Here is a 27,227-nt window from a genome sequence, read left to right on the forward strand (position 1 = left end):
CTGATCCTTGAAAACGTATCAAAACCGTAAAAGGTAGAAGAGTTGTCCAGTTTGTTATAACAGGATCAACCCATTGAGTCCATTTGTTCAAGAGGGGTCCTAAAACAAAATATTCACAAGAACAAAAAGAAAACAAAACAATACAGAATGCATAACGCAACAACACAACGTTCAAAAAAATACGATAATAAGAGATTAAGAATAAGAATAAGAATAATCTTCAATAACAAAAACTAAAGAGTTACAACCTTAGGAGAGTAACCACATGCATCTTAAGAAAAGAGATTTGATGACGACAGAACAAATATGGAGACGTGAATTATTCCAATCTGAAGGAGCCCTAAACATAAAGGCTTTTTCTTTTTTTTTTTTTATCAATTTCCTTGACAACAAAGGGGGGCCATAAAGAGGAGCTGACCCGAGCCATCTTAGTGAAGCATTTTCAGCGTAAAGGACAAAGAACTGTTTTAAACTATAAGGGCACATTTTGTACCAATAGTGAGCCATCTGAGTGCATCAAGCATTTTACAATGGTGCATAAAAAAGAACATCCCATTATGAATCAGCAGAGCCTATACATGCCACTGAGAGGAACACGATCAGTCTTCGATAAACAATGTCAACATAATCCGATATCGGTAAAATAAGTGGTGAAGTCTCTTTCTGACATTAAATGTAAAGCAAATGTCTGTAACGGTATAGAACACCAACACCAAAACCTTTATTGTGTGCCCAATGTGTGGTTTAAAAGTCGGTTCAGTGTCAATCCATAAACCCAAATATTTAATTTTATCAACAGCATTATAAACTAAAACCAATCCTAATAACTCATAATATAGTATCATGTGCATATAATTGTCAATCAGAAAAAATAAACAGTATGTCATTAATGACAATTGAAAACAGAGGTGGTCCTGAATTAGAACCTTGAGGCACACCCTTTTGACGAGTTAGCAGATCTGATTTACACCCTTGCGAATCAATAATTGCACACGTTGCTTTCTGTTATGAAGATAATGGATTAAACCACAACAATGCATATTGGGAAAGGCCAACAGCATGGCGCTTATTGAAAAGAAGATAGTGATCTACAAGGTCAAAAGCTCTATGAGCGAGATCAATATACATGGCTCCTGCGAGACTACCACTATCAGATGCAGAGAAAACATCATTTGTGAATTTTAAGAGAGCAGTGGTTGTGGAAAGGTTAGATCTAAAACTGAAATTGAGATAATATGTTATATATAATATGGTACTGTGATAATTGATCATAAATATTTATTTTAAAATACTTGGAATGGAACAAAAAATTTAAATACGTCTGTAATTATTGGGATCAATAATTGTGGTCATCACCACAGATTTGTAAACTGAGATTACAGATTTTTAGCCTTTCGGATTTTAGCCTCGCCGATATCTCTCAATTGTCTATATGTTTCCCAATCAGCATGTTCCCTTGTCTGACGGAATTTGCTTTATCCCTTTGCCTAAAAGAGATATGAGTTCTGAGGTGATCTAAGGTAATTGTCTGCCCTTAACTTTTGAAAGTTTCCAGGGTGCATGTTTATCGACCACTGCAGTGAATTCAGAGGAGGAAAAAAAAAAAATCACTGGTCAAATGATTCACTGAAGCAGCCTGACGAAACACTAGCTTTTACGATTCTATTTGGATGTGAGACAAGACTTCAGTTAAGCAAAAACTGAGAAGTTAGTTGGGTTCAATGAGATAGAAAGTCACCTTGTTTGTTGTAATGGGAACGTCTGTGCTCTTCTTTTATATAAAAAATGTCAAAAACTTGACAAAATTGTAACTTCTTACAAACGCAGGGGTCCCTGGAAATTGTTGGAGGGACTGGTGGAGATGCTGCTTAACATATTGCGAGGTTTTGAATTTCATCTCTTTTGAACCTCCCAGTGAAGTAGGGGTAGATTTGGGGGCATCACTTGGAACTGTAACAAAATCATTAAGTGCTAATAGAAATTTAATACAACAAAAAAAATAAGTTTTGAGGGTTGGGTCTGAGGGGATTATATATATTATTATATTTTTGATTTTTTTCTTCCCGTAACTAGTCAGTGTGAACTTAAATACACTACAAAAACCCAACACAGTCTCTACAGAAGCAGGGACCATTTGTTGTAATTATCAAATTATAGTAAGGTAAACTGTGTTCTTGTTATGGTGACTTCTATCTGATCTTCTAGAGATGACAAATGATATGGTTTTGGAATTTGTTGCACTGGCAAGCATGACTTCTCCTAGACAATGAAATACAGAAGCCTGTTATCCCGAAATAATAAATACAAATCGGTATATGTTTCTTCACTCTCAAGAAACACTTTTTTCAGGTAACAAGATGTTTCAGTTTGGATCTTGAGATAGCAGGCCTGGCTAGGGCATGCACTGAAGTTCCATACATTTCTACCAAAACAACCTCAACCTTTTTTTTTTCCTGCTATGTAAATGTGTTTTCTCACCTGTTTGTAGGAGACATAGATAGGTCTGCTGAAGATGATCCACTCCACCACCTTACTGCAGGGCGGGGTGGTCAGAGAGCCGGTGTAGCGATAGTAGCTTCCCAGCGAGGACGGCAGCAGGTCCTTCAGCACAAAAGGCTCCAGGACAGTCTCTTTTTCTATATGAGAGAGGGCAGGACAAAGTGTTCGGATCAATACAACATGATCTACACAGCGCTCCTGATTTCGCTGCAAACTACGGCGACCAGGCTTCCTGGAACAGATCCAAGTGCCACTGTTTCACAGCCTTTTGGTTTATGCCATTGATTTCATTTGCATTGTGCCTGCCTCGTTCAATGTCCCCCTATTGACAGACATAATTGCACTGAACACCTATAATTATACCTCTCTTGGCGTTGGATGGCACACACAATGCAATCGACTCTACAACATCTCCAAGCCCAAATGTTGACACAGAGGAATTATTCAGTGACTAACTATGTGGGCTCCAAAGTAAAATCATCACTGATATGGAACACACTGCCGTCTGCGGGGAGGACCAAAAAAAAAGGTTGTTAATGAAATGATAAAGGAGGCTTCAAGCTAGAAAACATACTTTTTAAATTGCACTTTTAGTGAGAGCAATCCAGGCCACCCAGAAACGGGCGCTTCAAACAAAACAATTAAAGTAATCTGACAAACACATTTACAGTATAACTGTTTTCAATTTCCTTTCTCTGAGTGGCTGGCCTTAAGCTACCACTGACCTCAGAAGAGATCTACAGTGCTCGGCTCTTCTACCAGCGCTCACTAGAGTGAGCAAGATAATGGACTGAGCTGTTTTGTTGGGCATTTTCAAATGTAAATTGTTGTGAAAGTCCTTTATTTCTCTCTGAGTGTGCCAGTTGTCTTTATCTGCCGGTGTTGTGCTACAACTAGATACTCAAGGCCCCAGTGGAAGTAGGGAAAGAGTGTGGACGATACGTTGCATTAGACCACAGCCTATACCAGTAATAGGTAAACTAAAGGCACTAAAGGACATGCTGTCTGGGAAGCAAACATTTTCTCAGTGATTTCATGGCAATTCGCCTATTAGGATTTCAATATTTCTTCACAATTAGCAAATTTGGTGCGACGCTTTTGCCAAAAAGAAAAAAAAAATCTTCTGGTGATTTCCAACATCCACAGCAAATGTAACGAACGTATGGCCATTTGCTACAGTGTCAAGTGTTGCACGGACCAACACGCCAACCAACTGATCCTGCGCTATCCTTACTATTCTTCACTGTCCTTGCTGAGATGCACTATTTGGGTGTCAGGTACGCTTGGTGCTGGGGCATCATCTTTAAACCTGCATTCAAGCTGAAAATGCAACATCTGACAGCAAATCGTTGCCTATTTGCACATCCAGAGGACACGAAGCAACATCGGCATTTATTTGGAGTCGTGTTTCTGTCAAACCAACGAATTAAGTCCAATATTCACTAGTTTTATCCAGTATAAATCTGGCTCTCAGCTGCTAAATGTTCCACCGTGTTAACCAGCTACTTGCTAACTTTGTCTGTTTGGTGTTTGGTGGTGAGCAGGTAGTGTGCAATGGGTTTATCCAAGGCTTCTTTTTTACGCAGTCACTTGATCCATTGTTAATATGAAATATATGGATATATTTAAATGATGAAGTAAAGACTACAAATTGTCTGCTGAGGAGCAACAGTGGTTCCAGTCAGAGAAAGCTGGACTCACCAGAGGAAGACACTAACTGACTTGGTAGTATTTCCTTATCGCATCTTACACTATAGGCTTGTTTGAGATGAGAGTAGCCGATTGCAAAAAATAACAAGAAATGCATATCAATATTAAGAGATAAGGGATGACAACAGAATGAATCAATAAGGGCAGACATCAGAAAAGAGCGATGAATTGGCCTTCAGGGGGGTTCGTCAAACACATTTCTGCAATGAATGGAAGAGCAGTGGGTAACATTAGTGATATTGAAAACATGAGGATTTAAATCAGTGTTATTTTGCACCGAAAGAATAAATGGAAAGATGTTTCATCAGCATGTCCACAAAAAGCACAAGAGTTATCAGCATCCACATATCTGGAGGTTACAGAACTCACTGGATGGACTTTATGTAAAATTGTTAAATAAACTCCTTTGACTTTGTTAGAAATACATCATTTATTCGGTAAAAGCCATGCCCCCCCCCCCCCCCCCCCCCAGTTTATTTCTTCCAAATGTCAGTTCTGATACAATTTTCCTCTCGGGTGATTTTGTTTTTTTAAATTTGACAAATATGTTGGGAGTGGTGATGTGAAACTTTAGCGCAGTAATGCCACGGGGTAAAAAACACCCAAAGAGCGCTCAGGTCGGTCCATTGGCAAGGCCGTTTCCCATCAAGCATTTCGCTTCTGCAGCTCGTGAAGAGCGACCGCGGCCCGCCTTTGTCCAGCGAGGTTTATTTATTTCTGTCTCACGCCGTCCAGCATCTAGAGCAAGTCGGACAAATTCACGAACCACAATTCACTCGGGTCTGCGTCAGTCTGGCTCATCTCAAACAAGCCTACTGTCTTAAAAAGTCTAAACATTGCCTCTTGCTGCCTTTCGAGGTAGCCGTTTTCTTTTCCTCGTGCAACTTGAAACTTTTCCAGAGGTGGTCAAATTTAAGACTGTATATCAGCTATTGGCAGTTGTTCAGAATATTGGGTAGTGCAGTGATTCGTAATAAATAAGTGCTTTCATCATTTTCGTGATCATGATTCATCTGCCTTGGTACACTTGTTGGTTGTCACTAGAGGAGGGGACGAGATGGAGGAAATGAATTGTGAAATAAAGGGAAAGGTGGGGAAGGAGGGGCTGAGAAAGAAAAATAAGAAACTGGCAACAAAGGGAAGAGGAATTACGATAAGAGAAGAGGGGAAGGGGAGGAGGAGAAGGCATTCAATCCGCTGTCCCAATGGAAACATATGGGGAAACAGGGTGACAGGAATGGATATAAAGGGTGTCGAGTGTCTGGGACGCTGGGCTGATGGGTGCAGAGGGGTGGGTCACTTGACAGGGATGGCAACGGGCGGAGATGCACAGTCTTTATTGGCGACAGATAAAACCACTCCTACCCCCACCTCTTCCTCTGACTCCCCCTTCCGTCTCCTCCTCCTCCTCCTCGTCACCCTCCTGCTGACAAGCCTTGTCTCCCACTGCCTCCCCGAGTTCGGAGATGTATTTTCAGCTCCGTCGAAACCGTGCGACAGAGTGAGCCGGGGAAGGAGGGAGAGTCGGAGACAGGAGAGGGGGTGTTGATGGGGATGGAGTGGGGGTTGGTGGGGTGTACTTGGAGGAACGGAGGATGACGAGGCAGGCCTTCTTCAAGATTTATGCATCTGAATTAGTACTCTGAAGAACCGAACACACGCTTTTGCATGTCTTGCTTCAAACACAAAACTCAGGGAACATCTAAACACGCGAGGCACAAAACTTTGCTGCTCTTCTATACGCTCTGCGCCGCACAGCTCAGAAGTGACGGCCTGTGGGTCCCACCAGCACCAGCAGTTGTGGCAGAAGCAGCAGCGGAGGTGGAGAAGGGGCCAGGAAAATCTAACATTAGTAGGAACAGCGTGGGGCTGCAATCACACGGCAAGTATTTTAAGCTCTGAGCCTCCTGCGAGGCGTCAGAACAGCTGTCCACTCATCTAGTCGTCCATTAGCCTCCTCAGTTTTTCACTCAAGTCTTAATATTTCATCCCACAGCGAGGGAAAAGCACATACACTTAGCACAAAGTCACATATTGGAGGCACTCAAGGACTGTGAATGTGTGTGACTGATATTTGGTGCCAATATTGATCTACGCTTGTGTATTACCTGACTGTACTGTGTCTCGGACGCGCTTTGAAACCTTTTCAGAATCGGAATCAGAGTCTGATTCTGATTTTTCGGGAGCTTTCAACCACGTCTGACTTTGACACCGGATAGCACATTTTGCAACCAGTCTCCTTTCAACAGTTGTCGTTGGTTTCTCTTAATGATTCTTGATCACCAACCCTCCCTGAACCAAGTAGAGGGTGAAACTTACACATATACTTAGGTCACACAATGACACCTGAATCTCCATGGCAACTGACCAAATTCCATCCACAGAGAAAGCCCTCAAGACGAAAATTGAATCTGTGGAACAAGCTAGCTTTCCATGGTCAAGAGTGAACTTTCACACAAAGGTTAGGAAAAGATCACGGCCACGGACAAAATGAAGCAATGTAGGAAATGCGATGCAGACCACGCTATTGTAAGCATTCAAAGAAATGACCAATGTTGTGGTTTTCAGGTGAGGGCAGTCTCCCAAATGAGTCGATATCAAACATACAGCAACTACTCGTCTGGAGACAGTCGCCATGACTTTAGCAAGCTACACTCATTTTAGCCACAATTGCCCCTCAAAAAAAAATGACATGATGCCACCATTTTGATGTGCGCCACAAATGACGCATTGAGCAGAGCCATCACAGTGTGTGAAAGCGAAATGCACGGGAGATAAAGTGAATATTCACAGGGCGCGAGGCGTAACGTGACCACACCTTCAAGTTCATACGAAGAGACTGATTGGATGGGCTTGTCTTCGATCAGCCATGTCACGTTCCATCTCTGGACAAGGCGAATCAAGTTCAAAATTCTGGGACAGATGGGCGTTTTGTAATATTCGGAGTCTTAAGATTATAATTCAAAGAAATGAAGGGAGCAACAAAGGAGCGAGGTCTGTTGTGTGTGGTAGCATTTCCAGGTCGTTCAGTGTGATCTTGTAAAATATAGCACCTGTGGGCTGCATCTGTCCCTCTGCAATAACATCTCATCGATGATGATCAGCGTCCATTTGTACCCCAAGAAATGTTCTCAGCAAAAATGAAACCCTTTGAATTCCAAAACACAATTTTTCCTCCTCAACAATAAATCCTGATAGCACTCTTTAATCTAATCCTTTAACCACAGACGCACGACCCCATCAATTGTGAGCGAGGCAGAAGCACACGAATACAGTTCCTACTTAGACCTCCCTCTTTGGTTTTTCAGTTTGGCGTTCCTGTTGCATTTACACTCATTTGACCAGCAGACGTAGAGAGAAAACATTGTTGCAATACTCTTTTTTTTTTTTCACATTAGTGAGTGATTTCCAGAAGGGATCGCTGGTTCAGAAAGCCTCATTTCAGTTTCTGTCTCGGGTGCAAACACTTCCACGTGATAGCGAGTAACCCGGCACAGCATATGGCCTGTGGGAAGGCATTGTGCTTAAAACTAGCGCTGAGCGCTGCATTTGCATTTCTGTTCATAAAATTGCCTGAGCGGAGAGAGCGCCTGGCCTCTGGAAACACAGAACTGTTGTCCCCGTCACCCCAGAGAGCAACCCCAGGGAGCGAAATGAGTTCACGCTGGTGGCATCCACTTCCCTCCAGATGAAAGTGTTTGAGAAACTGATAAAAGCACGTATTCCGAAAACAAGTTGATAATGTGTTACAGCTACGGCAGCTGGTATACAGGCCATGGTGGAGGCTGGTATCTGTGGCACTTACGTCAGTGTATCTGAGTGGAGTAACTGCATAGCCAGAATGGGGAAAATTACAGTGCATATGCTGTTGATAACTTTGTGCTCGTCCTTAAGAAGCTTAAAGACATGGCAGTTTAAAGATTACAACGGGTTTCCAAAGTCCCTGTAATACAAGGGAATGAAATTGAATTGGCAGAGAGCAGAAGAGGAGCAGATTGTTTTTTTTGAAGACAAATACAGACGCAGCCAGTCAGCAGCCAACCTGAGGGTTTGCTTTTCTGGTAGAAAATGAATGTCATTTAGCATGTCTGGTAACATGATGACTTTTTTTATTTTATTTTTTTACTTTTTTATCACAGTTTTATTGAATCTGTTTTTAAATCTTGTGCCCACGCCTGCTTTGACAGCTTGAGATGAAGCAAAATAACCACTGAAATTACTAACAGGGCTGGAGACTGAAAAGCTCTAACCGGCGTTAGAGCAGCATCAGAAGCGACCGTGCTGCTCCGTATCCTGGGAATTCTGTTCTTATTGGCTGATTCTGCGGGGCACCAAGACTAAGATGGTAAAACACGGTAAACCTCGAGCTACATACTAAACAGCATGTTAGCATTAGGTGGGTCTGATGCATATGAAGCATGAGGAGACTGTGAGGTGCCTCAAATGAATACATGAAACAAAAACTAAATGCCATATTTCCATCGCGCTCTCTGCGTTGTTTTTCATCATTTGAGGTTAATTTAATCACGTTGTCTTGTTGCGCCCTCTTCTTCTGCGATGGTTTAACGGCACCCGACTGGAAAATTAGCTCGACGAGCCAGCTCCCAATAATCGCATAATGGTTGTGGACGGAAACACATGAATTCGCATTTGCGCATTCCTTCCTGGAAATGCTGTTAAAACTCTTGCTACATTTGGACGGAAGCCTGTCTGCTGTCGCCGTGAGTGATGCTCACACTTGGCATTTAGCTCAAAGCAGCGCTGTGCCCAAGTCGGAGACATGGTTATAGACTCCAGATCGTTTTTTAAAAACCTTTTAACTACGATCTTTCCCCAACACAAACCCCTGTTTTAGTTGTTTTAGTTCAGTTCCATATGTTTTGCACAGCTTATTGTTCTGTCTGGCGAGAGGTCTGAACCCAGGACTGACGGTCATCAACTTCCTGTTCTGGGTGAACCAAAGTTTCTTCTTCCCAATATGCGTTTCTCTTGATTGACTTGAATGATCAGAATAATGATGGGCCGCTGGCGGTCCTCACCATAGGGAAAAGAAGGGTATGTGGGTCCCTCTCAATAAATTCTAACCATGTCATCAGTAATTAGAATAATTACAATTACCATTTCACGTGAAGTAGTGAAAACAGGCCTGCGTACTTCAGAAACCCTTCATATTGTGTTCACAATTTCAGGCAGAAGAGTACAAATCAGTGAGAACACAATCTGTTGGTAGCAGTTTGATGACAACGCCCACTAAATATAATTGGTGTGAAAGTTGAAATTAAAACAACATGCAGTTTCTACATTCAACCTTTTTAGGGAGGGCATCACACTTTCATGCATGGTTGAAAATGGTTAATACTCCATATCAAACAGGCCCTGTTAGCAGCCTAAAATAAGCGCTGGTGTCAGAATGAATTAGGTGTTTGTTTGCCTCTGGGTTAGCATGGGCACACGAACATTGAGCCTTTATGATGAAAGCGTGTGAATACAGTAAGAGCCGTAACTGCTTTTTCCTTCGTTTCCTTGAACTCCCGAACAGTGCTGCTTTGCGGAGTAAATGGGTCTCAGGAAAAGATATACAGGGACAGTGACGCAGGTTTTTTTTTCTTTTTAAAAAGCAGAGATATTTCACTTCTAAATCCTGGAGTGTTCGGGGGCAGTTTAAAGAATAAAAGAACCAGGGACTCATTTATCTGCACTGCAGTTAGATTGCTTCATTTGCACATGAAATGAGGAGGCATTTTATGCCCAGATGAGAACTTTGTATTTTGCAGTGATAAGTGGATTTTTTTTTTTTTTGACCTCTTATCCAGTCTTATCAACAGATGGTAAATGTTGGGATTTATCGTGTGGCTTTATTAGGATTTTATGCCGTGTTTTTATTGTTCTTTTATTGTGTGTTCCTGTCGTAAAGCCTTAGACAATGCTGTTTAAATTCATCTGAGTGCTTTATGGTCGTGAACGATATTCATTGCCGCGGCGTTGGTTTTTGGAGAATGAGTTGTTTTCTTTCATGTGAGTTCTTTTCCTGTTTGACCCTACAAAATAAAACAGGCGGATGGGAACATCGTGATGTGCAAACCGGGTACCTCAGTGTGTGTGTGGAGAAGGACAGGACCAAGATTCCAAAAACAAAGCAAGGCAGTCTATTCTGAGACACCGTGCGGGCTGTACATTTGGATCACCAGCCGAAATGAGTTTTAATCACTGCATCCGTTTCTAAATGCTCTTTGGTGCATTTATTTTATTTGTTAGCGGGTTTAATGATTAACTCAAAGGACTAGTTTAGGCATTAGGGAAGTATGCTTATTCAGTCTTCGTGCGTTTGTGTCACAGCTGGAGCTGGGAGGCAATTAGGTTAGCTTAGCATACAATTGGAAGCAGGGGGAAACAGCTGGCGTGAAACAAAATGGCACTTTTTTTTTTTTTTTTTAAGTTTAACTCATGTTTCTTTGGGCTGTGTGTGTGTGTTCACCTTAAGCCCTGCTGGACTATGATTGGCTGGCGGCAATGTAAATCCAATACTCACCGTGCTCTCCTTCCTAAAGGCCGACACCACGGGTTCTTTGCTGCTGCTCATTCGGGAAGTGAATGGCATAACGGGGGGGGGGGGTTAGGGCATGTGAAGAGGATTACGTAAGAAGAAGTGTGCGGTTTGGAGTGCGTCCACTGCCGAACAGCACATAGAGGGACAGAGCGCGAGAGGCCTTGTCGCCATTGCATATAGCTGTATATTTACGCATCCCACTGTGTCAGCGCTGTGTCGTTTCCTCTGTTTATCTACTCAAGCGTCTGCGTTCCCGCTGCTCTAATGTCACAGTGCCGAAATGAAGCCATTCCTCCTCGCCCGCACAAATTACACGTCCATTAATTCACTATCTCGCTCACCGCACGGAGTCTCCACTGACTCGGCACTCTGCGACCCTGATTGGCAATTAATTTTTAAAGGGTGTACATGGCTCACGGTGGTTTCCCCTGATTTGAGGTGCCGTGTCGACCCTGTGGCACTTCTATAGGAGTTCGAAGAAGAGAAAATGTTCATTCCCCTCTTCCTCTCTCTCTCTCTCCGCCTGTGCTACTGTACCAGTATGTCTCGCGTTCCTTTGCTGATGGGGGTTTAATCCCAAAGCGCTCTCTTTCACATCAGATCTGATGTGGCTCCACTGCACAGTGCTCACATGTTAAGCTTCTTTTTCATCCTCTCCTCAATAGGATTTCCAGAAATTTGGGGCAGACACATCTATTTATCTCTCCTCCCTTTTTTTTTTTTTTTTTTTTCCTTCTTGTGGTGTATTTTTGAGGATTTTATTCACAGCCTCTATCTTGATTTTCGTGGATACTTTTAGTAACTGGCATGATGGCAGTTAGTTATGCCAGTTATTGTTAAGACCACCACTTTGGACTGGCAGATAGGCTTTTAGTGTCAGCATTTATTTACATTTTTAAATACTAGTTTTTGGTTAGGTCAGCACGCCTTCACTTCGGACTGGATGGCGCACTGCATCTTAGAAATGCCTCCAGTCTCCAGCTGCGCTGTGCGTCATGTCAATGTGAGGATGACTCCTGAAAGGCCTGCTGTTTTGGAAGAGCTCAGATAAGATGAGAAAACTCTTTGCTCCCAAGAATGAATCCCAGGGGCCCTCACTCTGAGCAGCCTCCTCGTCCTCCGTGCTTCAAGAACGAGATGAACAAACTTTATTTTCCCCTGTGTGCTCCTTTTTTCTCTCTCAACAACCAATGGCCAGATTGGCCCGGTGGAATTTGACGTCGACATTAATGTTCGTCAGAGGATGAAGAATGAGAAGGAGACGACGTCGGTCAGGTTGCAAAAATGTATACCTCCCGCCGACTGCCTGACATGATTAATGGAATCTCAAACAACACACAGCATGAATGAGGCTTAATTCAGCAATGATGGCTCCGCTTTTGATAGAAAGTAAATATTGCACTTTGGAAAAAAAGTATGTTAACATTTTCCTGTCATGTGTCCTGTCACTGCTGGCTTCCTCTAACCATCGCCACAATCTTTCCGGGAACCTCAAGAGCGACCTGACCCCCAGTGGCTTGACTCGTGACCTTGCCGCGGCGATGCAGAAGCGCACTCCGGGACGTCAGCGAACCTATGTGGCATCCATGTGGCCATAGGGCAGCAGAGCACAGCCGTGACGCTGGCTGTGGTCAGAAGCGGGACGGACGTGATACCTTCAACCACAGAGGGCAGTATAACGCCACCTGCTGGTGGGTTTTGGTTGCCTCAGCTCAACGTAACTGGAAGCAGAGAGGCGGCAAATCAGAAAGCGCTCACTCTGTGATTGACTGAATCTGTGACAAATGATGTCGTCCCATCAAAATGACCATACTGTATATGTTATTCTGAACGGCAATGACAAACATTGTATGTTGTCAGCTGGTTCGTTGTTTATTGTGCATATTACAATGCATATTCTATGGAATCAGTAAAGCTGTCTGCTTTGATGTTGGGACTTATATTTAGTTTCCTAAAGGCCTCATGTCATGTGTTCCATGTTGGAGTGTCTGCAAACATCACCTCATATGGTGTTATTGATGAGTAATGCACCTTCACGGCAGCATACGGTGTTGAGGATTTTTATTTTTATTGCTCTTTCTTTTCCGACGCCCGGGCGTATATAGTGATAGAGGGAGACGTCCCAAAAAAATGTACAGAATTCACAAAAAAAACAACATTAAAATGAAACGCATGAAAGCACGAGAGAGCTATCACGCGCTCCTCCTCCTCCTCCTCCTCGCCGCCGCCTCCCGTCTTTCCCATCATCCCACCACATCATTATAAGTCTTTGCATCTGCCTCCAAAGCCCCTGCAAACCCTGTGTAGACAATGGGCGCCTCTCTTCGCAGCCGAAGCCTTTCATGACTCCGCTATGTAAATCAGACTCAGCCTTTTTACCGGGCTGATTTCACAGGGATGGTGCGGAGCCGCTTGCTGGCTAGCTAGTCAGAGGGCATTTGTTCCACCGAGGTTTCATGTAAAATGCAACAAGGCATGAGGTACAAAGACAGAGGAGTCAGACCTGCAGTGCGTGTCCGCCAGACAAGCCTGGCAACAAGACAAGAGAGCACTGTGAAAAATTTAACCACCCGCTGCTCCATAGAGTAGCACTGGTGGAGACAGCAAATTAGCCAACCACCTACCCAGTGGGAAAGATGGGAGCGTGGCCTTGATTGAACTTGAGTGGTCTTTGTGTTAGATGAATTATGGAGACAGAGTAGTTTTTCCAAGACAGCTGAGCAGGAGATAAAGTGCAAGTATCATGTGGTGGGGTTTTATCAAAGTTTTATTTGTATATGCCGAAGCTCTCAAATAATTCACTCTGAAGCCGCTCTGCTGTTGCAAGGCTTTGGGGGTCGGGGTGGGCAGAACATTGCTGTAGGATAAATGTTTTGATCATGAATGGGGATGCACTTCAGGGCTGCGTGCAAGAGACAACTGTGTTTGACTGAGAGCATACAGTGCTAACAAAAGAAAAAACAAAACAATGTAAAATCTTCTAATTTGTTAAGTGCGGAAAAAGAAGCACTGAATCTCCCCGAGATCCTGATTTATTGTGTGAATATACTGCATGTAATGCACTAAATTATGCAAAAGGCTAAGACTTTGTGAGGAGGAGTACAATCAAAGCTAGAGTACCCCGCGGTTAAAGTTTGATAACACATTATACATCAGATGTTTATCCCGACGAGGTCCCACCTGAGATTTCTTCCCATCTGCCTTTTCTATGGTGCATCAAAATCCATGTTATGGCCTCAACTAGTGACCTTGTGAGTATAAAATAACACTTGTCACTTCCCTCCTCACTTTGCCCCCTTCACTTGATGGTCCCCAGTCCGGAAGAGCACATTTCTGGACTTTCGTACAAAATTTCTGTGCGTGACGATAAAGTTGCACTGATCAATATCAGCTCCTGCAGGCTGTTGACGCTCATCTTAAATTGATTGAATGAGCTACATTTTGGTCCAGGACCTTCATCGGGCATTTTCACATAAGTCAACGAGGACAAGTCCTGATGAAGACTGACAAAGGGCGCTGGACCAAAATGTAGCTGTTCAGTACATTTCAGATAGTTTGCAGGAGCAGATTTTTGTTTTTTTTTGCGGGGGAGGGCGGTCTGATATTGACAGTGGAAAGTTTGGGTAATCATTTTCTGATTGCCTTCTTTGTGTCTCCCAAACGAGCTGCAGCCCTGGCTGACGTCTATTTAGCGATGGTGCTGTGTTCCCAGATCTCAGCAAGTAAGTTTGTTTATTTCTAGAGATAATGATTGCCAAAAACCACAAAAATAAAACCCAAGTCGCAAAGAACCAGAATCATGCTTTAATGTCTTAGTCCTACATAAAAGCACTAATGCGTAGTTCACTAGGAAAATGGGAAGTTTCTGTTTTGTTAGCAGCACATTTGCACACTTGAGGATTTGAAATTTTGAGTAAGAGAACGATTCCTTTTTGTTATCTATATATATATTTGATTTGGCCACACTTCTGTGCTTTTACAGTTTGACTCTTTTCATTCCATTTCAATATTTATATTGGATCCATTAGCTCTCGTTAATGTTTAACTCTTCCCAGAAATGACTTTACATTTCCCACCACCTTAACGTCGTCACCCTTTTCTTGGGAGTTCTGTGTTGTAGCACTCGCACAAAAACAAACAAACACGAAAAAAGCATTCTCCCTGTAATGCCTCCATAGCTGCGAGTGATAAGGCCTTAGTTAGCAGGGCTAATTTACAATGCTAATTCAACACCCTTCCTGAGTACAGTGAGGAAATTAGCAAAGCAAATTTACTGTTCAAATATTATGCCCCATCAGTGTATATAAAGCGGCTCTGGACTGGGCTCTGGACTTGTTCAGTTTTCAAATATATCATGGCTCGCGACAGGAATACCTTTCTGCTGTAATAAGCTGCAGATGAATGCAGCTGCAAATTGAATTGAATTAGTTGGACTGGGTGAATCTGAAGTCCTCACAATACTGGAACCCCGATTGGCCAACGGCAGCAGCTCAGTTCCTGAGGTGTACAGTAAAATGAGGTGGACAATCGGATGCAAGGCTTTCCAGTTCAACTGCTGCAAACTGGCCTGACTGGACGGAATCACTGTGTGTGTGTGTGTGTGTGTTTGTGTCCCAGCGAATACAGGCAATAGAATTTTGGACTGATGAGGTACTCAAGTCCACATTTCAACATATACTACTGAAAACAGCAGTCTCTTATATATATCCTCTGGCCACCAGTGGCAGAACTCATGCTATTGTGTTAATTTACACCCACCCACAACATCATTTTTCCATCCTTGTAAATTAATAAGTATGTTGCCTAACATCCAGTGAGTTTGCATTTTCATTAGCAGCTCTGCGACTGACATATCAAAGTGAAGGGTGATCCCATTCCAATGTGATGGCCAGGGGCCAGGGCTGGACTTAACTATGCAGCACATGTGTGGGCTGGGAGAACCAAAAGCAATGAGCTCAGAGAAGCTTGGGCGATGACGCATGATTAATGTATATGGGTTCAGATGATCTCAAAGTCTTAAAATCCTGGCTCTCTCATCAATATCAATAGCTTTCATTCCCCGTGCGACTGGGCACTGGGGCCTGCCACTCACCGTGATGGACCACACCCTTCAGGCCGTGGATTATGGGGTCAACAGCAGGATTGTCCTTCCCTCCCACCTAAGGAACACAAAAAGGCACAGTGAGGATCAAATGATTCGTAGAAAACATCACTGCATACATTAAAGGTTCGGAGAATATCTTTTCAATTATATTATTCCTTGCCATTTTTTGTCTCTAGTCTCCAGATATTGCTTGCCTGTCCTTGTCACAAATTGTACCCCCCCCCCCCCCCCCCTTCAAAAAAAAAATATGAATTTCAGTGGTATCATTTACTTTCATTCATTTTGTATCTTTGTGTTTGTTAGCACTACCTACTGTATATTGTGCTCTCTGCTGCTGCAGTGACTGCTAATGTGTCCATTTAACTGGAAAAACACAGTAATATAATGAGCATTTGTAGTTAAAAAAAAGAAGCTTGTTTGGCGACTCAGACTTAATTATAACAACAGCCCAGTATGTGTTTTAATTCACCTAAGACAAAGAAGAGAACAAAAACAGACTGGTTCTAAATCAAGAGAAAGAGAAGGGCAATAAAAGTGACAGAGGTGGTGGGGGTGGGGGTGGGGGTGGGGTGCTGGGAAAACAAGTGCCGTGTCATTAGGAGGAACAAACAGCAGCAATCAACAAGCTCTCAAAGGCCCCCCTCCATCTGAACTCAGAGTGTGCGATGTCATAGTAACACATGTGTTTTCATTGTCTTCAGTTAGAGCGTCATCGTTGTCATGGAGGCTGGAAATAAATCCAAAGCACAAAAAAAACACCAAAATACACAAAATGCCTACCAAGGCTCCACGTGACCCACACGAGTGTAAGGGGAAAAAATGATGTTTTGTTGCTTAGTTGCGATGATATGTTACTCGGATTCAAGTTCTGTGGAAAGAAATGTTTCAGGCCGATGAGTGTGGACCTGTTTCGTGGACACACGTGCCTGTTTTTACTCGACGAGTTTGTATTCAGATGCATGCAAGAAGCATCCCCTTGGACGCTGGAAAGGCAGCTGAAACGGCGTGCTGTTAAAATGGCGGAAAATCACTGTCATTAAGCGCACTGTGGGATGACAAGTAAGATGGACAGTTATCAGAGACAACAAGATGCTATTGTAGTCAGCTTGCATTTTACATGTTAAACACAACAGCGGGGAAAAAAAGAAGAAACAATGCGTAAAAAGTCCTTGTCACTGTTTCCTGTAGAAGAGTGATTTTGTGTCTGCGGGTGCATCGGTTTTTCAGTTTGTAATTGGCTTCCGCTGTCACCGTTCCTTCCGCTGTCAACAATTTTTCGTTGGGAACTATTTTCTACTGAAGGTTAGAACAAATAAGAAACTGTCAACACTGACAACGCTGAAACAAACAAATCCCCTTCACCTCCATCATTCTGGGGTGGGCAATATATTTTAAAACTGGAGCGTTCAATGGATATGCTAAAACATTAGCGCTGCCTGCCGTCTTAGTGTATGCAAAGAGACAGGAAGCAGCAGGGTGTCAGTTGCTTTCAATGGGAACCTGCCACACAAGGAGCCACTGGCATCGGAGGTATGAAGGCATGACAGCGGGGAGTTGAAAAAAAAAAACTTTATGCAAATGCCCCAAGGCATGTCGGTTGACACCTCAGCCATCGCGTTGATTCCCACGGCGAAAGAATATGCGGCTGCCCACTCACCCAACAACTGGCCGGATGTGCTCAGAGGCTACAGCTACAGAGTCAGGGGTGAGAGGTTACAGAGATGGCGTCTTTACATTTGTATGTACGCGCGGTGAATTCTTGGGGCACCACAGACCACTGCAACACATCGTTGATGTGGCATAAAACAAAGCACATGAAGTGAATAACTTCCCCACAGCTCAATGCCACATTTAACTGTAACGCTAGGATTGTGGGCCATTGAGGTCGAGACATTGTGAGGTGGTCCTTGTTAATTGTAACAGCTGCAAGATCACAGGCCACACTTTAGTAGGGTTGTTCTAGTTGTTTGTTTACACACGTGTATGTTCTGCATGTGTATATGTATGTATACTGTATATACATATTTTATGAAGCGCATTGAATCTCCCCTGGACGGAAATATAAATAAAAATGTCTTTACTTCGCCTGCTACTCCAACAACTATTACTAGCTACTGCTAATACTACCACTGTGGCAACATCTTCAACTAAAACTACTACTGTGGCTACAAGTACTGCTACTAGCTACTTCTATGATACCTTTCTATATGTGCCTATACACATTAAAATTGCTACGAGCACTGCTAGTAGCTACATACAGACGACGGCAACAATTACTGCTAATGATCCTCGTTATTTTCCTAATAAAACATTATCATACACACTTGATGAAATGATAAATACGCAATCATTGATCAAACCACCGTATCTATCAGCACATCTAAAGAGAAAAGGTAACAAAAGGTGCCGAGCATTCAGTCTTTTACTTATAGTTGTCGGTGTGCGGATGTGCTGCATTTCAGGCGGGCGAGAAGCAGCGTCTTGTGCACAGTCCAACTTAACCCAAAACTACCACAAAGCCACTGCCAGCATCCACATCCAACGTGCTCCACGAACAGCTGAGAGACTGCCAATACTGCTGTCACGCCTCCCCCCTCCCTCCCCTTGACTCTCCACGACACACACTTGTTGACCTAAGGGGTTGACAAACACACAAATGCGCGCGATGAGTCGGATTTTGAGACACACACTTGTCGGCTAGTTGGATTTTAACTGTCAAGTTTGGCGCGAGGGATTACCGGGATTTGGCCTTGCCTGCTTGGACCGCTGCGGAAGCGCGGAGAACAAAACACAGCCTGTTCAATTTCCGTGCTTTTATGGAGCACTTGAACAAACCCTTCTCCAAAGCAACCCATTTTTGTGGATGATATGTCGAACGCTTTGATATATAATTCCCTAAATCGCTGGGGAAGAAACCTGTGTGCCATGATGTGTAGAGCTGCTGCATCCTCTGCAGGTAACGGTTCTTCTTGGACAAGGGCAACACACGCTAACCGAATGTTACCAAACGCATTATCTCCTTCAGAGCGGCTAATACAATCTCCCACTGGTGGCTTCTTGCCCATTCACTCTTGGCGACTCTGCAGCTCAGACATGAGGACGTCAGCTTCTTTTTGGGTGAAGGTTGTGTGACCTAGCTCAGATTGTTATGGTCGTCACAAAAAAGACCCTGCCGTACTGCGCACTACTGGCCTGATTTAGAGCATGTACCGCCCGTTTCCACACGGGGTTGGTACATTCAGTCTTGAAAGTTTGGAAAATGCTTTCCAGGTACGGAATATGCTTGAATCCGAATTATGCTCCCTGGAAAACGCTTGATTGTCAACATAACCTGGCACTTCATCTACACAATCACTCGCGCAAGCCAAAAATCTTCAGAGATCCGTTCCGCTCTGCTCCGCATCTGGTGTAAACCCGGCACCCGGCGGCTCTGAATGCAAAATGGTTGTTCAGCCGACCTTTTGAACTGCATTTGTATGAAATGGTGCTATACACACTTGTATACGCACAAGGGTAAATGACGAACCATTTGTTGCGACAGGTGATCTATATGTGGCTACCGTATCGGAGTAATGCGATCATGGGCCTTCGCGTTTACACCTGGCGCTGGTAAAGGGGTCTCGTTTTCTCAAATCTGGCAGACGTGTCAATTGATGTGGTATTAGGCCAGGTCAAGGGACGTGATGCTGGATACTCCCAAAAGACGGCAACAGGCACCTGTGCTGTGACCCTCATCTTGAACGTCACAGCCGGCCTCCGAGAGTCTCCTGAGGATGATGCTGCTTTATGGGCTTTTCTTAGTTTTTCCTCTCCACCTCCACATGCCGTCTGGCCAATCTCTGGCCAGTCTGTATCCTCATCGCAATGTGTTCCGCATGCATTTACAGCTGCATTGGCGCGCGTTTTCCCCCTATCCGCATAAGACATCCAGATACACATCTCACGTTAACGCCGTAAAGTTGAAAGTCCTTAAACTTTTATTACACGGCTAAAAGTCACCAGGAGACTGTGTGACAAGAATTTTCTCTGTGTCAGTCTCAGCACCCCCCCCCCCCACCCCACCCCACCCCACGGACAATATGGGTTTGTATAGCTGATAAAGAAAGCAAAACCCTGAACGAGAAAGTAACTTAAGGGAAGTAGAAAATTGAATTGTGGCAATGTTAGACATAGCTTCTAACTTACTCTCACCCACACAAACACACACAAACACACACACACACACACACACACACACATTGCGTAATCATTTCAAATAGCAGAGGAAGTTAATATCTGGAACTGCAATAAAGAGCTTGTTTCTTGGTACAAGGCGAGGCAGAAAGTGGGTGAGGAGAAAAAGAAGTGTGTGTGTGTGTAAAAGGAGAGGAGATTAAGGGAAATAAAGGCGGCCATGGAGACACAGAGAGAAAATGACAGACAGAGAGACAGCGAGGAGGAGAGAAAGAAAGGAGGACAGAGGGAATTAGCGTTTCATTATTAATGTTTGTCTCTGAAAGCCCACAGGCTTGTCCCCCGAGATCCTCAGCCACCGGGCCTCACATCACAATGCCCCCCCCCCCCCCCCCCTCTCTCTCTCTCTATCCACCCCTTTCTCCCTCCTCAAATCCTGTGTCTCTCGCTCTTTTCTTTCTGTTTCATTCCTCCCCACAGCTCCATCCCCTTCTTTCTCTCCAGGGACCGGCCACTGCAGTGACAAATCAGAAAAAAAAGAAAAGAAAAGAAAAAAAAGGAACTGTGGTACAATGTGACATGTCTTGATATTTCTTCCCTCCACCACTTTTCTCTCTCATCGCCTGTCCCTTCCTCTCACTGTCACCCATCCAAGATCCCTCACCATGTATCCCCTTTCTCTTGACTTCCCTCACCTCCCTCCGTGTATTACAGAGACCCTCCCCCCCCCCCTGCCTTTGGCAGCACTAACTGCTGATGAATCAATGGTGTAATGGATGTAATGGTTGAACCTCTTTCAAAGAAGACACATCGAAGTGCAGAGTTACTAATTGCATCAGTGACCAATTTGTCAGTAGGTGGGGGGAGACAGGGATAAAGGTGGTTGCTGTTCTTTCGCTTTAAAACTGAAAAAAGAAGATCTGGCCTTTCTTGACATTTTTCGATGTAGACAAAGGGATTGTGGGCCTTTTGTGTATTTCTATAGTGGGCCTAGACTAAAGGAGATTTGGCCTTCCTGTCACTGCTTGGTCCACATTAAAGAAGTCATTCTTTGAAGTAGACTAAAGGGTACTGGGCTGTCTTTTCATTCTTAGACCTGGACTAAAGAATGTTGGGTTTTCAGAATCCGAATCCGAATCCGAAATGTCCTCGTCATTCTAAGATCTTGACTAAATAAGGACGTGCCTTCTGTTTATTCTTACACGTCTTAGAGAACAGACGGGCTAGTGTATTTTTACACGCGTCAAATCCATCTTCTTCCGTTTGATGTGTGTTAACTACAGTGATTGTGTGTGTTGGGCTCTGAGCGCTGCCAAAACGCGGGTGACCTACACTCGATACTGTGCCTGAAAGCATCCTGTGTAGACGCAGATGGAGCACTGAAGCTGTTGCTGCCGCTCTGCCAACGCGCCGCTTTCTCTACGCGGGCCGTGAAGGCGAGCAGGCCCTGTTGCCACTCCTACAGTAGGCCTACACTAAAGGAGGTTGGGCCTTCAGGTCATTGCTCGGTCCGGGTAAACAATGATTGACTGTCTTGTCATTCTTAGACCTGGGCCTTCTGGTCATTCTTAGATCTAGACATTGGGAGATTGGCTCATCCGATCATTGCTGGAGCTACGCCAAAGGAAACAGGCCACTGAACCCCTGACCCATCGAGTTTAGGCTCGGGGCTGGGTGTTCAGGTAGTGGGGGAAACCGGTTGAGGGTTACTCCTCGAGGAAACTTCGCTATGTCTCGCTGCTTGAGTGTAAAGTTTATTGTTCGCTTAACCGGTTGTAATTGTAAGAGTTTGAAATGGCGACTTTGGATGGAGAGAAAATAATTCCTGGCGCTGCTTCTTTTGACCCGATACATCCGGGGGGGGGGGGGGCTGGTTCATTTCAATCTGACCCGAAATCACGAGGCAAGTAAAAGCTGCCTCGCGATAGAGGTCAGAAATGTAGCATATTACATGTTACTGGTTACTTTCATTTGAAAGGGTTAAGTTACTTTACAATGTTACTACTGGGTAGGGTGGCGCGTTGCTAATTGCACGACTTTTGCCCTACGCCAAAATAACGGCAGAAGTACTACGAGGCAATGTAAAATGGAGGAGGGTAACGTTATTTCATTAATGAGCCCACTCCTGCTTTCACATGCAGTGGTTACCACTTTGCACCACTTATGCGCCAGCCCAATGTAACCACTGGTAACGCATTACCTGACATGGTAAATCTAACAGTGCTGCCGGAAATCCTGCTAGTAACACAAGGTGTACTCGAAAACCATCCCATTCTTTTTTTTTCAACTCTTTTCCATGTGCAAATTGAAGGAGCTGGTGGGAAAACATTTCACTGATTGATGCAGGGAGCGAGGCCTTGGAGCAGGATGAGCACCTCCAGTGGTTTACACGGATCACAACCCCATGGGGCTTTTTTTGAACAAAACCAGGAGACTGTAACGACGTGGTCTTTGTGTTTGCAGGCCTGGGACTTTGACATGAGACATATTGAAGGAACAGGCAACGGTAGAGCTCTTGCTGTTGTGTGATCCCTGGGCCTGCTGTAATGCCATTTCATATATGACCTGCTCTTACTGCGCCTGATTTCTTAATTTGCTTCTCAGGTGCCGGGGTGGCTGAGGACAGGCGGAGGGGGGTAAGCAGCAGCCCCCCCCCCCCCCCCCTTTACGGTTGAGTAATCTAAGTGATTATATTTTGTGTTTATGGGTGATTGGTAGGATGCCCACTTTCATCTGCTCGCTGATGACTCACTCGTTGTGTGAGGACTTTTAAAGTTGTTGGTTTTGATGGTTTTAAAGGCGGAAAGCATAAGCAGCTTGATTTAATCAAATCTGACTGGGGTGTAAAACAAACATGGCTGGGGTTTTTTTTTCGTACTGTGCCACCTTGAGATATAAGGGTTTTGAACCACTTCTCAAGAGTTGCTGTATCTCACGCTTTATCAGAATCAGAATCAGAAATACTTAACCCTAACCCTGATCCCCGGGGGGGGGGGGGGTTCCACATGGGTTCCTTGGTATACTGTAATCATACCCACGCAACACTATTTAACCCGGTTATTGCTCATTGTTTTACCAACGGTCCTTTTCTTCTGAACATATTTTTTCCAACTGATTTTCAAGCATATAGGGGTGGACATTAGTAGGAGCCATTCAAAATATCCCTCAAAGCATTATAAAGTTACAGATATGGACATAATTATGTTGCATTGCCCTCGTTGTCCTGCATGGAAAAAAAACAAAAACTTTTTTGTGTGTGTTTTGTCGAGGGAGAGGCGACCAACGGCAGCAGCAATCCATTCTTCGGGTCGCAGAGCAGTGGTCATGAAGGGAAGGGACGGCCAAGACAAAGCCTTCCATCGCCCCGCCACAGTGAAGAACAATACTTGATTGACTCACACGGCAGCGAAGACATATATCTTCTGAAATTACTGGAAAATTCCTTAAACCGACCGACAGCAAAGTAGATGTAATGAATTCTGTTTGGCTGCATAACTGCTGAGGCTAATGTCTCCTCGAGCGGTGCGCACCGTGCTGAATTGGAAGCAGCTCCGCGGTGGTTTAGCGGCGTCGACATATACTGCCTAATTACCGTCATTTTGGGGGTATTGGGTTTAGAGCAGAATGAAGTGCTTTGAGGTCTCCGATGTCTTCAAACCAAATTTCTCATCGTGCTGTTTTTACTCCTGCTGAGTGTCTCCACTGTGACACTGCTACCTTGAATGTGAAGTATGGAACCAATTCAAATGAACCTGAAGGTTGTCTAGGTATGAATACTTCCAGGACTGATCTTACTGAGAATGTCTTCATACTATTAGTTTTTATATAAAAAGGCAAATGGGTTTCTCTTGCACTTTGTTCTAATGCTGGAGTGGAGTAGTGACACGTGGTTTCCATCATAAAATAAGGTGCCGGTTACATGAACAGCTGAATTTGTGCAATTACTTTGTCTCCTCATTATTAGCTTTGACTACCTCAAAGAAACAAATCAGATGTCTGTGAAGTGAGAATCCCCGCCTCCTTTTCTGTTTACTTTCAAGGCCAGCAGGGTTCACAGATAGGGGGGGGGGAAATACGATTCTGATTAGCCCCTATCGGCGGTGCAACATCAGTTGTCTGTGCCTTCCAAAAAGCGTTACCAAATATTGAAAAATAAATCAGTTTTATTATTTATTTAAGATTTGATTAGGTTTGGGTTAAAATGGCTACTTTGTGAAGGCTGGGGGAGCTTTTCCTCGTGGTTACAATAATAAACAGCAAACAGTTCTTTTTTTTTCCCTCCATACATTTGTCACTTTTTTTTTTTGTGCATACAACCGAGCGCAACATAATAAAACGTACCATTCGTCGCTCTTATAAAAATGTGACTCCTGAGTCGAGTGAGTGAGTGATCAATAAAAGGACTTTGAAAAATAAAAATCACTGCCTCATATGCTTCGTGACCGTTTTCGCGATATCACTGAATGAGGCCGTGCGTATTCCAGATGTACTCTCCCCCTTCCCACTCATTGTCCTTGTCTAAATAGGCTCTTTCTCCTCAGTAAGCAAGAGTGTGTGTGTGTGTGACTCACAATGTGGAGTTTAAGTCCGAGAAAGCTTTTCCTTCATTCTCTTTGTTCCGCGTTCTTACTGCTTCTCCCTCCTCTGCATCTCACTCCACTCTGTAATATTAAACGAGGTACGATGCCCCAAAATCATGAGGAATGAGACTCTGTGGGATTCCCGTGTTAACTTAAGGAGCAAAAAAGTAATAAAAAAAAAAGGACGAGTGGATGTTTCGTGCGATTTGCATCCCGGCTGGGCCTCGGCTTTGAGTGTGTGGCAGACAGAGAGGGAGAGCCGCGGCGCCGCAAATAAGCAAATAAAAGGCGGCAACGGCAGCTATTCACAGCTGCCATCTATTTCAATCAGCGGCTGCGGCGCAACGCTGGGTGGTGAAAGCACGGGTCCCGAGCTCCGCCGAGCCGATGGGGCCAAACTGTCCTGTCCATGCGAGTGTGATGATTCAATCAAGGAGATGACACGGAGGCAGCAATGCAGTCGCGGCGGAGACACGCTGACGGAGGGGCAGGGGAAAGCTGACAGACGCATGGAAGGAAAGAAAACAGGACAGCCAAGGCAGCGGCCATGTTTGACACAGAATAAGAGATGCAATGGCAATGAGGCATAATCAGGAATAAATTCAAGTCCGACCGCTTTGTTCAAACATTAGCAGTTACGGAGGAGTTGTTCTCGACCGCGGTGTTGCATTGGACGGCGTGACGTCGCACGGGGGGGGGCTACCATTGTCACGGTCACTGGGGGTATTTCGATCAGTGTGAAAGCAGACCGGTTACAACACGCAAAGAGCTTCATCACCTTTCCGAGCGCGATCCAGGTTTCACATGTGAGGATGGCGACATATCTCACATATGCTGGCCTGTCATTTGTCGCCTCTGCTTTGTTTTTCTGGTACCCTTCTTCAACACACACTCTCCCCCGATGGGGGGAGCGGTTCAGGTTATCGGTGCCGAGAATGAGTGCTTCTCGCGTCTCCCTGCCGGCTCCGTAATGCCCAACAGTTGGTAGCCTGTAGGCCACTGACGGCCTTTCCTCTCCTCTGGTGACTCTCTTTGTCTGACAGTATCGCTCTCGAATTGGTGTGATGTTGCACGTCGTCGAATCATGACCGCGCTGGTTAAAATTTTGCGCAACCAGCACCAGGCCGTAACCACATAAACGCCCATGCTCATGTGCACGTCAGACTTGCCATTACAATGAATTACTCTGCACAGTTTCTACTGCAAATCAACAGGTGTGCTGGATACCGACAGTTTACACAGTCGATGGAAAATGGCAGATTAATTAGAACTCCTCTCTCGGCTAATGACTCATTTTTGACACGACACAACGCAGGCAGACGTGTGTGCCGAAGTGACCGACACGATGAACATGAGATTGTTCATGTTAGACTGTTTCAAATCCTGCTTCTGTTGCATATATGGTAGTACAGTGGTATAAGAGCAGATGGTTGTTGTGTGGATCAATTTTTCGACGCGATGACCGTCGGATCTTCAGCATGTCCAAAAATGTCCAATTCACTATTGGCAGAATAGTCGAGCATTCAGTTTTTCTATAGATATCATGACGTAGATAAGTCCCAGCTGGTCAACTCTCAAGGCTCAGGGCTGATTTAAAACAGTAGATGGCGTATTGAGCCATTTTCAACCCACGAAATGCCTATTTTGTTTTCATAAATCTGCTATGAAATGTCATTTTAACACCAGCACTGATGTTTGCCGTGGCAGCACAGTCATCTCATTTAGTTTACAGCTCAAAACACACGGTGAGGCGTGCAGTACCTCTTTGAAGGGGATGGAAGTAGCGAAGGCGATTACCAGAAGTGCGCCCGGCACCTGCCCCCCAGCACACAGGGTATGACACTTGACTGCGAGAACAGAGCCCTTCCACTCAGCAGGTTTACGGTTTAAGTGCTGACATCAAGAAATGCAGTTTAACGTGTCTAGTTTTTTTTTTTTTTTTTCTGGAAATACAATCCTAATTAGTTAAATATGTTTTAGAATCCAGCCATTTTAGTGAAAGTGGGAAGGGCAAATTAATTGTTGAGCTTAGATTTAGCACGCGACGACGGCTTTACGGTCTCTGCGGGAGTGGTTGTGCAGGGAGGCTGCTGTGGTGCAGCACCGCCTGACAGAGGACACGTTCAAGCTTATCAGTCCGGGGAGGAGAGCTTCTCTCTCAACAGGACTCATCAGCGTCAACACAAGCAGGCCCAGGAGACTCTCCGAGCCCCACTCCACACACACACACACACACACACACACACACACTTTATCCACACACTAACTCATAAACTACACTGAACTCACAAAAGCAAAAACTGTAAACACACAGATCTTCGGTAGACGTGTGCACATGCGAGTGCTGCACTTGAGTTTGAATTTTTCATGCACGGCCTGCATCATAATCGCTGTTTTTTTTTTTTCTATCAAAGCGAAAAACCTATTGGATGTGCCTCCTGTGTACATACACACACACACACACACACACACACACACACACACACCTACATACACATTCAGGTTACTAAAGACAAACTGAAGCTCGCGAGCGGGGCAGGAGAGCGAGTGGAACCTGGATGAATGAAGAAAAATGCACTTCTGAGGCCGGCACCCCCCCCCCATACACACACAC

General features: G+C 44.4%; 1 protein-coding gene across 1 annotated transcript in view; it reads right to left on the reverse strand.

The window, feature by feature from the left end:
* Positions 1-27,227, reverse strand: part of LOC139282603 (receptor-type tyrosine-protein phosphatase gamma-like) — a 357,625-nt gene that overhangs the window by 67,642 nt on the left and 262,756 nt on the right. The window contains exons 6-7 of the mRNA XM_070902394.1: positions 15,849-15,915; positions 2,479-2,636 (exon numbers count right to left, since the gene is read on the reverse strand). Of these exons, the coding sequence (XP_070758495.1) occupies positions 2,479-2,636; positions 15,849-15,915 (225 nt within the window). The remainder of the gene's footprint in view (positions 1-2,478; positions 2,637-15,848; positions 15,916-27,227) is intronic.

The sequence above is a fragment of the Enoplosus armatus genome, chromosome 3 (genome assembly GCF_043641665.1).
Source record: "Enoplosus armatus isolate fEnoArm2 chromosome 3, fEnoArm2.hap1, whole genome shotgun sequence".
NCBI lineage: Eukaryota > Metazoa > Chordata > Actinopteri > Centrarchiformes > Enoplosidae > Enoplosus > Enoplosus armatus.